The sequence below is a fragment of the Dermacentor silvarum genome, chromosome 2 (assembly GCF_013339745.2).
Source record: "Dermacentor silvarum isolate Dsil-2018 chromosome 2, BIME_Dsil_1.4, whole genome shotgun sequence".
Classification (NCBI taxonomy): domain Eukaryota; kingdom Metazoa; phylum Arthropoda; class Arachnida; order Ixodida; family Ixodidae; genus Dermacentor; species Dermacentor silvarum.
Window position 1 is genome coordinate 222501336 of NC_051155.1, and position 16322 is coordinate 222517657.

The 16322-nt window shown below is 44.5% G+C and overlaps 1 protein-coding gene across 1 annotated transcript in view; it reads right to left on the bottom strand.

Annotated features, from left to right (window-relative positions):
- Positions 1-11799: 11799 nt before the first annotated feature.
- Positions 11800-16322, bottom strand: part of LOC119442712 (aquaporin-9) — a 99647-nt gene continuing 95124 nt past the window's right edge. The window contains exon 7 of the mRNA XM_049662330.1: positions 11800-13514. Coding sequence (XP_049518287.1) covers positions 13498-13514 — 17 coding nt within the window. The 3' untranslated portion in view covers positions 11800-13497. The remainder of the gene's footprint in view (positions 13515-16322) is intronic.

Below are 16322 nucleotides of genomic sequence, written 5' to 3' on the forward strand. Positions count from 1 at the left end.
TTATTCCTCCTCCTCTTCCTCTACAAACATGTGTGTTCCTTTTAGCAGTAGACCAAACTGCACATTATTTAGAATAATAATAATAATAATAATAATAATAATAATAATAATAATAATAATAATAATAATAATAATAATAATGGCCGACTTGTCATTACCTTTTTTTTCGATTTTCTCGTGATGATGATGATGATGATTTATTGGCATCCCCTTTGAAACGGGGCGGCGACAAATAGTCACCTAGCCTGCTCGATTTAATGAGGTATACTATACATGTTCTTTATCTAGCATTTTTGTATACCTCTCATTATTATTTTTCTTTTTCAAAAATTTACCTTGTGCCGCTGCCTATGATTTTAGGAGATCAGGTCGTATCCATCTTTTCCCTGCTTTTTTTCCACCAGTACTCCAATCGTCTCTTGCTGATCTCTACGGCTGATCTGTTTATGTTTCCTTCCACTTTGAAACCAAGCGCTTCTGGGAGTTGCACGTTACCTACGGTTCTCGCTGGGTGGATCCCGTCGCATTCCATCAGGATGTGCTGAGTGGTTTCTGGATCTTTACTACAGCATGCACATGTCTCATCTAGTTCCGAATATTTGTTCCGATATGTTTTCGTCCTTAGGCAACCGGCTCGAGCCTCAAATAGCAAGGCACTGCCCTTTGTGTTATCGTACAGATTTTCCCTTCTAATTTCTTTCTTCTCATTCTTGTAAATCTCCATTGTCCTTTTTGTTTCCATTCTTTGCATCCAATTCACGGTCTCTATTTCTCTCACTTTCTTTCTGGTGACTCCTGGTTGTCTATTTGCAGTTTCGATTATCCTGTAGTTGGTTGCCAACTTCCTTGACCTCTTCCTCCATTCTGTGTCCACGCTTTTCATGTAGAGATACTTGTGCACTTTAGCCGCCCATTTATTTTCATCCAGGTTCCTGAGCCTTTCTTCAAAACTAATTTTGCTCTGTGCTTCTCTGACTTCAAAAGAGGCCCAACCAATGTCACCCTGCACTGCCTCATTTGTGGTATTACCGTGGGCTCCCAAAGCCAACCGGCCTACTGATCTTTGGTTAACTTCCAAACCCGCCAATATATCCGATTTTAAGCATATAATGGCATTTGCGAATGTTAGCGCTGGCACCATTACTCCTTTCCAGATTCCACGCACCACCTCATACTTATTCTGGCCCCACAGTGCTTTGTGTTTCATTATTGCTGCATTCCGCTTGCCCTTTATTTTCAGATTATCTTGGTGGTTGCTTGAGTAATTCTTTCCTTCGTTTATGTGCACGCCGAGGTACTTATATTACAGTGGCTAGATGGGTAGGTGTGCCGACCGGCGCCTCTGGAGCGTAGTTCACCGCTTCTCCGCGTCATGACGCAAAATTGGCGCTGCGGTCAGTAGAACGGTTCCGCAGCGCGCGTCGTCTGCTACAGGGGGCAGGCGGACTGGCGGCGAGCAAAAAAAATAAAGCCCGTATTGGAATAGTTGTACGGCGTCTGTTCGTGTCAGTTTCAAAGGTGAAGAGCTCCGCTTCTCTCGTACTGTTTGTAAGTTCCTAAGCGATGTGGAATGTTCCAGGTAGGAAAAATGACCGGCGAGATTAGCGGCGGCGTTGCTCCACCAAAGAAGACCACCAAGGAGACCTACTGCTTCGCTCCAAACTGCAAGTCAGGCTCTAGATTTGTGAGAAAGACAGCGGAATTGTTCCGCTTTCTGACAGCGGAAATGTTCGCCCCGAGCTGTTCAGTAGCTTCCTCAGTATCGGTACGGTGGCTAGATTGTATCGGCGACGTTAATGAGCAAGCGGTACACCGAAAAGCGTACGTCCATGAGCTCCTCGACGTTGGAAATTTGTAAGCCGCACATGAGGTGCTCAGCGCCTGCGACATCGAGCACCGCTGCGCTGCTACAGGGAAAAGTGACTCTAGGCTGATATTCTGTATAGCAGGCTATGTAGCAAGGAAGTTCCTGCAAAGAACCAAGTGCTCCGATTGCTCAGGGACATTACTGAATTCAACAGAATGAGTAGGTCAGGGCTGTTGCTCCCTTCTGAAGCACTAAAAAACTGGTAGCATCGCTCGAAGACGCCTTCAAGCTGTGCTTCAGTTTAAATGAGTTACGAAGGAACAGTGTATCGCCGACTTTGCATCCTTTCTGCAGCTGAATCCCCCGAATTTGATCGGCTGTAAGCGGCACAAGAAAGAGCTCACAAACGATGTTGTGAAGTTCTATTCAATTACACGCCTTTACTTTCTTGTCAAGGGCAATAACATGGCGCGCGAAAGCAACAGGGAGAAGAAGAATCACCTGAAGTGGAGGCGTGTGCTGTGAATAATGTTATGATGTGGTGGACCAACGTTGTGGCCTTGCTGGCGCTATAGGCTATTTATGTTGGTGCATTTGCTGACTCAAGTTACGAGCGCTTCTTGTATTTTAAATATAATCATGAATTTAGCCCAAGACGTATTGCTTTATTTTATTGCAACCAAACAGTGAGCCATATGCACTTACCAACACAATTCGTCTCTTAACAATTTAAATACCGTAACTGAGGCAGCAATAAACACAATAGCTGGATTCCTCGAAATTGAAACATTAGAACTCACTAAATATCACGTAAACACGTTTCCATGTACCGTATAAAACCACTGCAGTATTGTTTTATGCATGAAAAAAATGCATCTACGTACTTAATGCAATGGGCTGGAGCGCCGCGTTTATACCAATAAATGTGACCAATCGCCAAGCTAGAAAATTAACTTCAGCATATCCTGTCTTCTGACTAGACGACAGCAACAAATTCCCCATTCTGGCTTCGCCTACACTGCTCAAAATGGCATTGTATAGCGCGTACTTCAAAGCTAGAGCAGAGGCAACGATACTATCAAACACGCGCCTCGTCTACACAGCGCAGCCGCCGTTGCGCGCCGCTGAACCGTTCTACTGTCCGCAGCGCCACTTTTGCGTCATGATGCGGAGAAGTGGTGAACTACGCTCGGTCGGCACACCTACCCATCTAGCCACCGTACTTATATTGCTTCACTATGGGTATTACTTACTCTCGGGAAAGGAAGTGTGGTGCCATCTGTCGGTAGGACGGCGAAATTATTACATGCGTTGTCGCGTTCTTTCTTCTTCGCGACGGGTGTTTGGCCCTTCAGAGCTGCCTAGAAAGGCGGTGTCGAGGTGTCTTTCAAAAAGAAAATTACTTCCTCCGTGAACAGGTGACCTACACTTCCGATTTAATTGCTACAAGACAGGAAAGTGCTGCATCTAACGCGATGTTAAGGAAAGTTCACCGTCGTGTGCCACCTCACTACGAAATTTCAGGGCAAATAAGCCAGCGCGCTTTATTGCATAGAAGAAAAAAAACATTATTCTGAAGCGCCCTTACTGATGCCACATTCGGTAGACAACTTAAATTCAATTCGAGGGCGACCACCATCTTGATAGGGCTGGTCTGGAAAAAAAAAAAAAAAAAGACGCTAAGGAAACCAAAACCACATGGCGTTAAAAAAAAAAAAAGAAAACCGTAAATAAATCTATGACTGCAGCGTTGCTTACAGGATTTCAGATAATACATAATATTAGAGACGAAAACAGTTTCCTGTTTTTAGTTGTCATTTTAATTCAATTTTTGTATTGACTGTTTTGACATTCCGGGCTTTCGCGTTGTACGGATAGTGTTTTTGTTACGCTGATGCCCTTTTTTTTTAATAACGCTTGTTCTACATTCATGCAAGCATAGTTTCTCTTTACCAAATGCTTTCCTGAAGGCTTGTAATGTATTCTTAAATAAAATAAGAAATAAATACACCAATAAATAAGAGTGATTATTGTTGGGGGACAAAACTGTCTCCGAAAGAGTGAAAGGCATTGAAGAGCTTAAAGGGGTATGCCTTTGCACCCTTACACCTAAGTGTTACACTCATCGGCATGAATATTCGATGAGAAAGCGCCAGGTCTTCGTTGTTACAGAAGAGACGTGACCAAATCTATGACTATAACGCATGTAGTAGCGGGACATGACCACACATTGTTGTGGGACGTGTAAAAACTCCTCGAAGGGTCTAACATTTCAAATATTGGTAGATTTTACTTCTGAAGTTACAAACACTTTTCTTATACCTGAGATCAGAGGTCTTATAAGCAAAAACGCGGCACCGCACTGGAAGACAGGCCGCGACGCCACTTTTTCAATCCCGATGATGTTTTTTGTGACGCCACAAGCTTCGGCAACGCTGGAGGCCTAATGCTCGTGAAGTGCTGGTTATAAATGAAGCTCCATGACATCGAAGAACATTAGACAAGTGCTGCAATCTTTGACGACTCTGGAATAACAGCGCATGTAAGCAATATACATGTCTTAGAACTGTGGTATTATCTGTCAGTTAATCGTCACTTTTCGCTGAGCCAATTCCGACAGTGCCGTAAGAATCGCGTACTGATCTAGCTTCATTATTGCCTTCGTAATACGCTTTAGACACGACTATTTTAGATTGTCCTATTTCTTTTCGGTATTTTTAATAGTAGCGTTGCGGCGGTGAATTGACCCGCTTTTGCAAACTATACGGACGCGTCTGCGCAACGCTAGCACTCCTCGTAGAATATGTGGCTCGCCGTATACAAGCAGTTAATATCTGGACGGGTTGTGAAAAGTAATGGTAAATCCTTTCGGATCATTTAAACAAAATACTCAAAGAATCTTGATCTCCAGCAAACTGGGCAGGCGCGTGGGCTCTCAAGAAAGGTCTTTCTTTTTTTATTTATTACCTGCGAAATTTTTCGCAGGTCGTCTCGGTGCTTTAGATGGACGTCCTTTCTCTATGCAGAAAATGATTCGAACATCCTTGGTTATGCCTCATTAACAAACAAACAAACAACGAACGAACGAACGAACGAACGAACGAACGAACGAACGAACGAACGAACGAACGAACGAACGAACGAACGAACGAACGAACGAACGAACGAACGAACAAATGAATGAATGAATGAATGAATGAATGAATGAATGAATGAATGAATGAATGAATGAGCGGTGTGGTGCGGTAACATACAGCCCGTTACTTCCTGACGCTCTCTAGCGGCAAGCGTTACTTTAATTTTTGTGGAAAAAATAATCACGTCTCCTTACACGCCTGAAATTCGGCATGTGTAGTCACTGTAGCGCATGTAGGAAAAAAAAGATCGCATTTTTCAGATCCTGCAACGTTCCGCAGCAATGGCTTAATTTACTGCCCCTATTATTGATCTTTGTGATATACACAGTATAGGCTGCTGGAAAACGGTTTAAAAAAACGAGAAAAGACATGATGAAGACGGAAAATCTCTTGCGCGGAATGTAGCCGGGCTCTTTTTTTTTTTTTTTTTTTTGCTTTCTTCGCCTCCTTCTTTTTGTTCTTTTTGTTCTTTTTGTTCTTTTTGTTCTTTTTTTGTGTGTGTACAACAATACTGTATTAATACGAGCCCCATATGCTGAAAAGAATGGTGTTGTGCAGGCAATTAAGGGATCAGTTTTATGTCTAGTTGTAATTTTATTTTGTTGTAATATATTAGTTGCCATCTCTTTTGGAAGCAACCTTGTCGAAAAATTTCTTTTTAATCCCCAGCTATGTCCGAGCCTAGAGCTCATTTATTGAAATTATGTCCAGCCTGCCTGACGGGCTTTCGAGCAGTCAAAGTGAGCAGTTAGAGATCCTATATTTGTTCCGTACGCGTAATTTAAGAGCATTCATACGCGCGCCTACGTGCGTATGAGCGTGTGTGTGTGTTTAAAGGCTCCCTTATGAGCAGTACATTTACTCAACGCCATCTGTAGAGCATTGAAGAACTTCCTTCGCTCGATACTTTCGTACGCGCGGCTTTCGTTAGGTGGCGTGACCTTCCTCGCCCGCGCACCTGCCTCGCCAGTCCGCAGGTACGGGCACCATGTTAGAACTGCTCAGTGCTTGCTTGCAGGTGTCGCAACAATTCAGGAAGAGCCACGCCAACTGGCGTAGCATCAAAACGCGTGGAGAAAAGGCTCCGGGCTGTAGAACCTGGTAGTGAATGGTGTAGTGTTTGACTTGTTGAAGAAGTACGTTCATTCGATTCATCCTTTGTCTTAGCTGTACACACAATAAGCATTCGCGATCGCGCGATAAATAAGTCCACATTTACAACCACTCAGTGACTGAAAGAAGGGAGAATGCGCATAGAAGTATATAATACTACACGTGAAACTAATTAAATAACTAAATCAATCATTACTAAATAAATAAGAGAAAGATCGATCATAAGTCTCCCTACAAGAACATTGGAGTAAAGAATCTGCGACGTCTCTTATAGAAAATCGCGCAAAGGCAAAAGAAATCGGCAGACAATGGTTAACACTTTAATTGTGACCACATTCCTCTCGAGTGGTTTAAGAGGGACTGTGGTGTTGGGTGTTGTTGTACATGTTCCGTTGGTGATTCGGAGGAAGTGTATGAAATCGGTTTTCGGGTGGAAGCATAAATCTACGTATCGGTGTGCTTTGCAGCGCTTAAAATTATTCCTTTTCAGATGTCACTAAATGAAAAAAAAAAAAGAACACGCAGCCATTTAAAACAGAATACGCGCATGATGGCCAACTTCAAAACCGTCAGAGCTTTGGGGACGAAGGACGAACAAATTTTTCGGCAAAAGGTGAGTTATGCTCATTTGCTGTTCGAGTTTCGCTCTGAAGCACCTTGCCTTTCACAGATCTGTTGAAGGAAGCTTGGAGACAGTTGTCATGCATCTTGTGGGACCTGTACGTCACACGGTGGTGCATGAATAGACAAGAACAAACGGTTAAATAGATAGGGGAAAAATTAATACGGGATACATTATCCTATATTGACCGCAAATACAGTGCGATGAGGAATTCTGACGATTAAAAAAAAGAAATTTACAGCTGTGATTATAGCGGTAAATTAGGATTCATATTGCAACTTTGGTTTTAAATGCACGCAACTACAAAACATTTTTTTTTTTTTTTCATGTTCGCGTTAGATTTTAGTCTGTTGTTATTCCAAGTCGAGCTGAAAGTACGGTTTGCGATGTGATTGTCGAGTCAACTATCTGTCTGCATGCCACGGCATGACGTTCTTTTTGGGAGATAGGGGCTTCGTGAAAGTTGCGATACAGTGGCGTACTTTTCTCCGTCTCCTCGGTCATATGATGTACATGTCTGAAACAATAAAAACTCAAAGACTGTAGCCGTGTACTATTAAATAAATACATACACTCCATAATTCCGGTATCCAATAATCGCATATGAACTGCTACCTTTGTAGCAAAGCATTTATGCATAGCACGGTAGCAGTGGGGCCGCACGCATGGCAGATATATTCTGGTGAGAAAAGCGTTAAAGCGCGCGAAAACCGACTCTCATGGTTCCTAGTCCCCTACACAGTTCGTGCTATCCCTTGCACACCGAGAACATACGTGTCTTTATATTGGATCCTCGTACGTTCGTGTGGGGTAATTTGATATAAGGGTTATGACGCGCATGGGGTTTTTTCTAAAGGGTGGTCTTACAAAAGCACGCTTTAGCATAGATTGAGGCAAGGAGGCCCGTTACGGATGCGTGCACAACGTGGCATTCGCGCTTGCACGAGTGATGGAGCGCTGGCACTCATTACGTTGCGCAATCGCTCCTACTTTTCCCCGAGTGCATTAAGAGGTTGGCTTCTTGCAAAGCTTGTTCACCTGGTGGTATACAGTTCGCCGAATCGTTAAGGTCAAGGTAGGAAACGAACAGAAAAAAAAGAAAGGTCCGCTATTATTAGATTTGAATAATTTTAGAGTATACCGCGAGGTCGTATTTCAATCTTGAAATTTTAAACAGAAACTGCACGATATACAATACTTATAGATGCATTGCTCAGTTATGCAGCCCACCTGTGTTGAAAACGGAATGTCGTGTCTGTTGACACCAGTGTTGCAATATTTAATGTCGTGTCCAGCAATACATGGTAATACTTACTGCACTGTCTCGTTTTGGCAGAGAGCGCGCTGTAGTGGCGTATTGTGTCCTGTCCTTCCGTGTGTCCGTGCTGCTCTAGAGTGAATGCTTTCGTTATGACATACCAACATACCCAAACCACAACCTTGATCGAAGTTTGAATTTGTCTGGCAGTAAGAACGCCACGACGACCACTTTTAAACAACAAATTCTGCAGGTCACTGCCTGAATTTTTCAAGGACAGGCCCTTGCCTGCCTATTCCTCCACACTTGTATCAAGTAGCCTCGTAGTTTCTTCTGACAAAGAAAGATAGAAAGAGAGAAAGAGATATGAAATCGTAACGGAGTGGAAGGGACACCTGGTCTTTGACTTCGTGACTAAAACATGAGCATACGCGTAAGAACAAGCTATATGTGGTGCCCAAAACTGGCGGACATCAGGTCGTCTTGTCAAAAGCCGTCTCCTAACAGTGAGCTCTGTCAAGTTTTCTGAATGACCAATACACGGGTACTGAAACTCATCAGTTACTAAACACTACCCATATGTGCTAAAATACACGCTAAATTAATGCCAAAGCAGACCAAAGGGTTAACGCTATGCGAAATGAAGTTATAGAGCAAAAGCCAGTGCACATAAAGACGGCGTGGCCGAGTCTGGAATGGCCGCTTCAGTTCCAGGGCAGTGCAGTGGCTGGCTCGCAATTTTCCGCAAGCGCTTGCTGGTAATTAATTCATCGAAACCTTATCTAGGGGAAACGTTCCCAGGAGAAGTGCAGCTTGGCACTCTTGCAAGAGCCTGGAACGAACCCAAATTTTACAAGTTGCAGCATATATATATATATATATATATATATATATATATATATATATATCAGCGGAGTGCGTGTGTTATTATTACATAATAAAACACGTCCGGCCTTGCACGGCTTCTTTCTGGTGCATTAATCAGCGCGGACCGGAAACCTATTCATGGCAAGCTGCGCATGCGCAGTGTTGTCATTGCACCACCACTGCGACTGCATGCTTTAGCTGCATACGATGACGAAGAGATGATGGAAGTGGCTGACATAACAGCAAGCGACTTTTTTTTTTTTTTTTTTTTAACGTGAGAGCGTTAAGGGCCCCGTGTCGGCAGAAAATCCGGCGTCGGCTGTCGGCGTCGGTGTCGGCGCCGGCATCCGTGGCGGAGAAATTCATCCCGAACCACCCCAACCACACAGGCTTCCGCGTGGCGCAAGGCCTTAGTGAACAAAAATTAATTTCTCAAAGTAAAATCCGTCAGAAAAATCGTAAAGTACGATTTGACTAAACTACCGCCTACAGACATGATAGCGTCGGGTTGTATTTTGAATGTACGAGAAAACGTAATTTTGTTACGTGGAAAATCAAACACAAACACCCCTTTTTCAGTATTTCTATCATAACAGCTGCGGCACGCTCTCGTAGGTTATTTGCGAAAACTCCATCCAGATGGCGCTTGCCTCCTCGACAGCGTTAAACGGCAGCGTAAAACAGTAGCGGCGCGCAGAGGCGAAGGTGGAGAAAAAGGAAAGGTGCAGTTGATGGGAAGACTGACAAGCATACATGGATCTTTGAATGCTATCACGTTCACTCTTAGAGGCGAAGCTTGAGCGTCCAATTTTTTTTATTTTTTCCTAAATCTCCACACGACGCAGACTTAGCCTGCGTGTGCTTTGGGCGAGCGGACAGAACACCGAGGATTAAATGACAATCGCTCGTTCTGCAGAGGGAGATCGCAATATCCGGTTTGCTATCTTGCGCTGGGAGAGGTGGAATGCGCGAAATAAAAAAAAAGCACTCTGGAGTGTTCATTAGTCGGTTCGCACACGCAGTTTCCCGAAGGAAGCGCACCACCCTTTTGTGCTGACAATCGGAATGGCTACTTTTGGATTTTCTGTGCTGGAAATGTTGTTTTCTAATCAACGGATGCCATTACTGCACTCACGTTTATCGAGCACATACCTTGTACTTTCAGGAGACGTGGTGTGCTGTTTGTTTAAAAGCACACGGACGCGTGCATTATTGACCACAGTACGAATATAAGTTGTCTACATCCGCCGTAAATCCTACCCCTTCAGCATCGCTCGCACACCCGAAGTTGAGAGTACAAAAAAAAAAAAAAAAAAAAAAACGACGTAGAGCGCGAAAGGACAAGGACTCACTGCGCTGTAACTTCGGAGACCGAAGCCGATAAGCCTAACTGTTGAGAATATAGGCCAGCACTGTCATACGCACATATTGTCAAGGAGTCATCGCGATCTGTCACTACGCTGGCAAGCATTGGTGCTGTAAGTGCCAGCTTGGTTGGCCTGCCAACCAAGGCATGTGTACCTTCCGCCTATCATTATAATCACTATAGTATAAGACATCGTTCTATCAAAGACGTGTCCGATGGGGTCGCTCACTATATAATATGAAGGCTCTTGAGTGCTGCTAATACTCTTCACTAACAAGTTCGACGACTATTGCCGTCCGTTCAACGATGAGCGAAGTTACCGCCGTCGCAGCAACAGAGAAGCTAAAGTCTGTTCAAATCTTCTAAAGCTGCTTTGTAATACTAAAGTCGCAAGTCACCGTAACAAATTCCGCAGTGTGATCATGATTTTGTAACGAGCATTTCTCTTGGAGTGCTGCTTACACGGCGTTTGTTACTTGCAGTCCACCGGCTGCTTGAGCCATGCAGTGAACTTGGGCTGAATTTGCTTGAGCTGAAATTCTATATTGCATTGGTGATTTACAGAAGTCGCGATTTGTGATGCCACGCATAATAAGTCGGAAATCGTTGGCGCCTAACACAACGATAAATGCACCTCGCAATAGGCGGTGATCATTACCTAACATCTCATTGTCCAACGTAGAGAGTTTATTTTGCACGCATTTCAGCAGCTGTGACATCAGACCCTGGACTGCTTGTACTGTAGCATTACTAGCCAAGACTTCGCGTCGCTTCGTCATTGTTGCCATATCAGGTTTAAGAAAATTCGAGGTGCTACTTTCAAGATCGCCCAATGGGCGCCATGGCTAGATAGTTTCTAGCTTGCAGCTCTGAAGATGAGAGTAGCGCCACACAGCCAGTGGTCAGTCTTACCCGCATGACCTGACCTAAAGACGGGAAAGTGGGTCCTGAAGTGCAGGTACACCCCACGCTGTAAGCGGTATTTCTTGACCTTGATTGGATCAGTACAGGAGAAAACATCATACAGCGGTTAAGAAGTGCTACTAAGCCAGAACGATTCCTGGCGTGCCATTGCTAGATGGCGCTGGAAATATTCTGCTTCTGTTGCGATCCGCAAATACGCCCGGATACAAAAGTTTCTGAACCACATTGCAATTACCGTGAATTTTCTGAAGGTGGCATGCGTAGCATACGATGTATGCAAATCCAGCTTCAGTCTACGGTTTTCGATCGTGGGTTTCAAGCTTATAGCACAAGAGAGAAAACGTTTATTTTTTTTTTCTTTCGCGAAGTTCGTGTTTGGTTGGTTGGTTAGCTGGGCGTTAATTACTTTATTAGGTCAACACGTTGGTTGTGCACAACACATGATCAGACTGCACTGTGGTTAATTGTTCGAGCACGTCTGTGCCTAGAGAATTCCGTTGCAAACATTGTTGCCAAAATTTTGGTATGAGCTTTCGTCTTTGTCGCTGCGTTCAATTCTTCGTGGTAGTCGTCCAACTTAGCCACGCAACCTAATACTTCACCTTGCAAATCGTGCGATGATTTCATGGCCGCTTAATGTGGGGTCCTCCTGAACCCTCCTGGCAATATCGATGAAATCCAGAGCACAAGACAGCATCACAGGGCGACAATAGGCAAAAAATTCTTTATTACAATTCCCCGTCACTACCCCAGAAGCTCAGAAAATGTACGAGAACCGTAGTTCCAACAATTGGCTGTTCGCGAGCTCTCGCATATTCTCAGACGACAGTATGTATAAACGTACCAAAGCATAAAGGCAGTGAAGGCACTACTTGACCCTACAAGCACCGACGGCAATACATCGCGCGTGCAGTGCGCTCGTCAAACGCTTTCTACTCCACTAGATAACATTCTTTTTGATCACGGTATTTATGCTCCGTTTCAGGATAATACGACAGTGAAGTGTAAGTGCTTAGGTGCTCGAAAATGCGCCCGAGACTGATAGTCATGTACTGATGCTCAGCGACATATGCATTGGCACCACCGCTCTCCACACTGGTTGACGTCAGCTGCAGGTTCCACTTCAATACCACATTGTTGTGGAACGGAACATAAATTCAGAGCGCTTGCAGTCCTTCGGCTCGCTTCGTACTCTCGAGTCACTCTTGTTCAATCGTTTGCTTGTACTCGCGCCGCCCCATGATCACGCGGATGGCAACAGCTTCACTCAGCCCGATTCAGGAAAGAGCGCTGGTGCAAAAACTGCAACCCTTCAAAGTCCTCCCTTCACGTCATTTTTTTTTTTTTTTTGTGAGGCCACGACACCTGTCTTCTTGGAAGCGAAGGGCTTATAGGTAGCTCTCGACTAAGGCACGGTTATGAACGGCAGACAAGCAGCGAAAGAACTGCAATAAATAATTGATTCTCGTAAGCTCCTTCAGTTTACTCTTGAGTATAGCGAATTCATTTCGGGAATGACAAGGTCTGTCTCCGGGGTCAAAAAATGAGGTTCTATGTGGTCTTTCGACAGCGAGTGGGTGTTTTCTACTACAGTGGACCTCCCTGGACATCACGAGTCATGAGACGCCCTGCTCGATCATGGAAATCTCAGCTGAACTAGGTCTGCACTGAACAGTTCGTTCTGGCGAGTCATGATAAGCCACAAGCCACTCTGGACACGTAGTGTGTGACATTATTTGTGAACTGAATAATGCGCAATTCAGAAACATATGGAACCGTAAGTCCTCTATAACTGTACAAATGAGCGAAGACAGTTTCAGAGCTCCAAATGGTGCGTGGGTGATGCCACGTGCTGGCACAGCAAAGCCGATTTGCGGTGGTAAGTTCGCGCCGTTGTCCCATTGTTTTGTTTTTGTCACCTTTCAAGAAGAAGAAAAAAAAAAAGGGGGGGGGGGGGTTTGCTTACAGTCACAAAGCAACTTTAGCGCGTCGTTATACAATTTCAAACTCTGAAAAAGAATATAGGGGGCTTCTTCAAAGTTTCTCATTTTTTCATCAAAATAAAATACACACATTCTGTAGAAAAACTGTCTATGTAACTTTTCTGGCTTCTTTCAGCCGTGTCTAGAGAAATAGCTACACAGCAAGATGAGAAGAAGAGGAATAATTTCAACATGCAACGGCGTTTGCGATATGGCGTATGTATATAGCTACGACTGCTTCAAGCTCATATCGTTGTGTGAATGAAGAGTTCACGGGTACGTGTTTGTGACGTAATGCTTGGCCATCACTGAGAGCTGCCAGCTGCAGTTTCGGCTGTGATCGAGCCGTGGTAACGAAGATGCGAGCGTCGTCCGTTCCGTGCTGTGGGGTGATTTCTGGAAGGCGACGTTCGTTGTTCTGCTAGGCCACTGTTTTGTCTGCAAGAAACAAACAAAAGCGACACAAAGGTGTAGAGCTAGCGGACCTGTCGCCATCGTCGCAGACGCAAACTAAATATGGCAAAGCAGGCCAGCAAGGCAGCAGCAGCAGCAGCTGAAGGCATCGACTGAGCTCACAGAAACCATTTCAGCAGCAAAAGCGAGATTAACTGCACTATGATTATCAGGTAAGAAAGCAAGCAAAAGCGACAATTAAGAGACCGGAATGAACATTACAAGTGAAGGTAAGTGATCATTATTGTGAGAGCGAAGGAAACTACAGAACGGCTGTGAAGCAATTGGAAATGTATAACGAGCGGCACTCTCCTTATGACGGTAACCTTTATATACGTGGGAATTTTTATTGTTTTCACATTTAAACGTAACATGCTTACTGTTTCGTGGAAAACCAATGCGAGAAAAACAAGGCACGTCAGGAGAAAGGACACAAGCATAGCATCATGTATCTTTGCAATGCCTGCTCAATCGCTCCGCAATATACGCGGGAGTCAGTGGTCTATTGCGGTGGCACGGTATTTTCAGAACCTTTACCACTGTTGGTGAAAAAGCATGGACAACTTTCACTGGGCGCTGCTACCGCTGCGTGCCATATTTCAATCCTGCTTGGTTCGCGCCTGCTTATTTGCTTCCGCATGAAGGTGCGATAGAAAAAGAAAGTTGACTAACCACGTCTTATAAACTGTGATGCATACTGGGAAAATGGCGCCCTCTAAATCACCCCCGGCATTGACCCCTGGCATCACAGGGCATCACCTTTCAATGTGTACACGCAGCCGCTCGAGAAAAAAAAAACAACAAAAAAAAAAACATTTTTATCGAGCGGTCGTGGTGAAAATGTGCATCGTAATTAAAGGTTGCCGGGGATCGGCTGCTGCGATGCGACACAATTTATGCCGCACAACTGATTGGTGCGGTGGGGTGTGATTGGGAGCGATTTGACAGCGTTGGGGAATGCGTTTGTTCTGCGGCAAACTTGATTAGGTTGTGATGATGATTATGTCGCGTAGAAGAAGGCAGTAAATTTCACTGAGGTCTCCGCCTATCGAACAAGTTAAGCAGGTCGCAAAGACTGTTGTTAGAGTTGCAAGTGATCAAAATAAAGATGGCTAATTAACGACAGTTACATGTCCATGAGGCTGAGAGAGAGGTGACCGAGGGATTTATTTGCGCCATCTCTCTCCACACGTCCGTCCATGCAATGCCGCGCAGTCTGCAAAATGTCCCGCAACTGCCTCGATTTAGCACACCACCCTTACATCCTGGAGCTATTTGTGTGTAGGCAAGCGTCTCTGGCAACGCCAGCCATCTTAGCGTCGATAAGCAAACAGTGCGCTACTTTTACACCCTCCCTCCCACAATGTCTGCACACACGACAAAAATTTGTCTTTTCCTTGTTTCCCTGTTGCTCGCAATTTAATTTTTAATAGCCCTACTACGGTTTACGAGGTTGTTACACGCTCTGTATTGAGCCGACCATTCAGTTTAACACAAATTATCTTACATCAATGTCCTACCCCAGTGAAATCGGTCACATGTTCGCACGTTAGGAAAAGGTTCCAGCAACGTGAAGAAATAAAGCGCGTCAACACTTTTCTGGGTCCAAGAAACCGGGGCCCGTGTCCGAAATAAGCTCTTACGCTAAAACTCGTTCGTAAGAGAACATCTCAGCCAATCCTGACGCTGGAAATCGTATCAGCGAAGGCGACCGGCAAATGGGAAAGATAACTTCCAAACGACAAGCTTAGGGATTTCGGCCTCTGTCGTGTGACTTGCGGGCTGTCATGCCTTAGTGAAATTACGTCAAAATGCGTAAGTTGACGAGGGCATGCATTGAAATTGCTGCGTACGTATTTCGCTCTTGACGATTCCTGGAGTGTTACACTCGTTCGTGAAGAAATCTGCAGAAGGCGAGCGAGCAGCGATCAAAGTTCTACAAGTTGGCCCTATGAACCAGAGAATTGCGCACCAGCTGTTTAAATGCCGACTCAGCATCGTTGACTCTCGCTCGCAAAGCGACCAATGAAGAACGCTGCTTCGTTGAGCGCTGCCCAAAAGCAGCTGCGTCAAAGGACACAGTTGAAGCAGTTGTTTCCTTTTCCTATTTTTTTTTCACGCCAACCACAATAGAACATCTGCACTTTTTTTTTTCTTTGTTAATATAAGAGGCTTGAATTTCGCACTGCTTATTATGACCACCTTTTCTTTCTTTATGTTTTTTTTTTTCGATTTTGGAAGAGAGTGAGGCTTAAAGCTCGTGGAAAGCATGTAATACAACACGCGTTTTGAGATAGTCTTTTTATTCGCAGGGAGAGTTCCCTTCGCTATTTCTTTTAAGACAAGTAACATGCAGTCCTCTTTCGTAAGTTTCCACGTCACCAAAGTCGGATCATGAGACACTACGTTATGTGGTGAAAGTCATGTGGCATTTCCGTGCTGTAATATTTGCTTGTGTTGAGGTTGTGTTGAAAACATGATCCCCAAAAGCTATGAGGTTTGGAAGTAGAATATATGCCCCCATTCCGTGGCGTGAAACCAGTTCTTGTCACGTGATAAATGCCCTGGCGATCTTGAAACGGGATGTGCACATTGCTTATGATATTGTCCGTTTCTCGAGTCGTGTCCGACCGAGCGGTTTCACTGAGTGCTTCCAGCGGAGAGATAATATAAGAAACTTCATACGGTTAGAAACAATGGGCCAGTTTGTGGAACAGAATATTCGAGGAAAGCGAATGCCTTGTCTCGGTTATTCCTCGTCGGTTCTGTGTGCACTTTAAGCGATGAACAAGA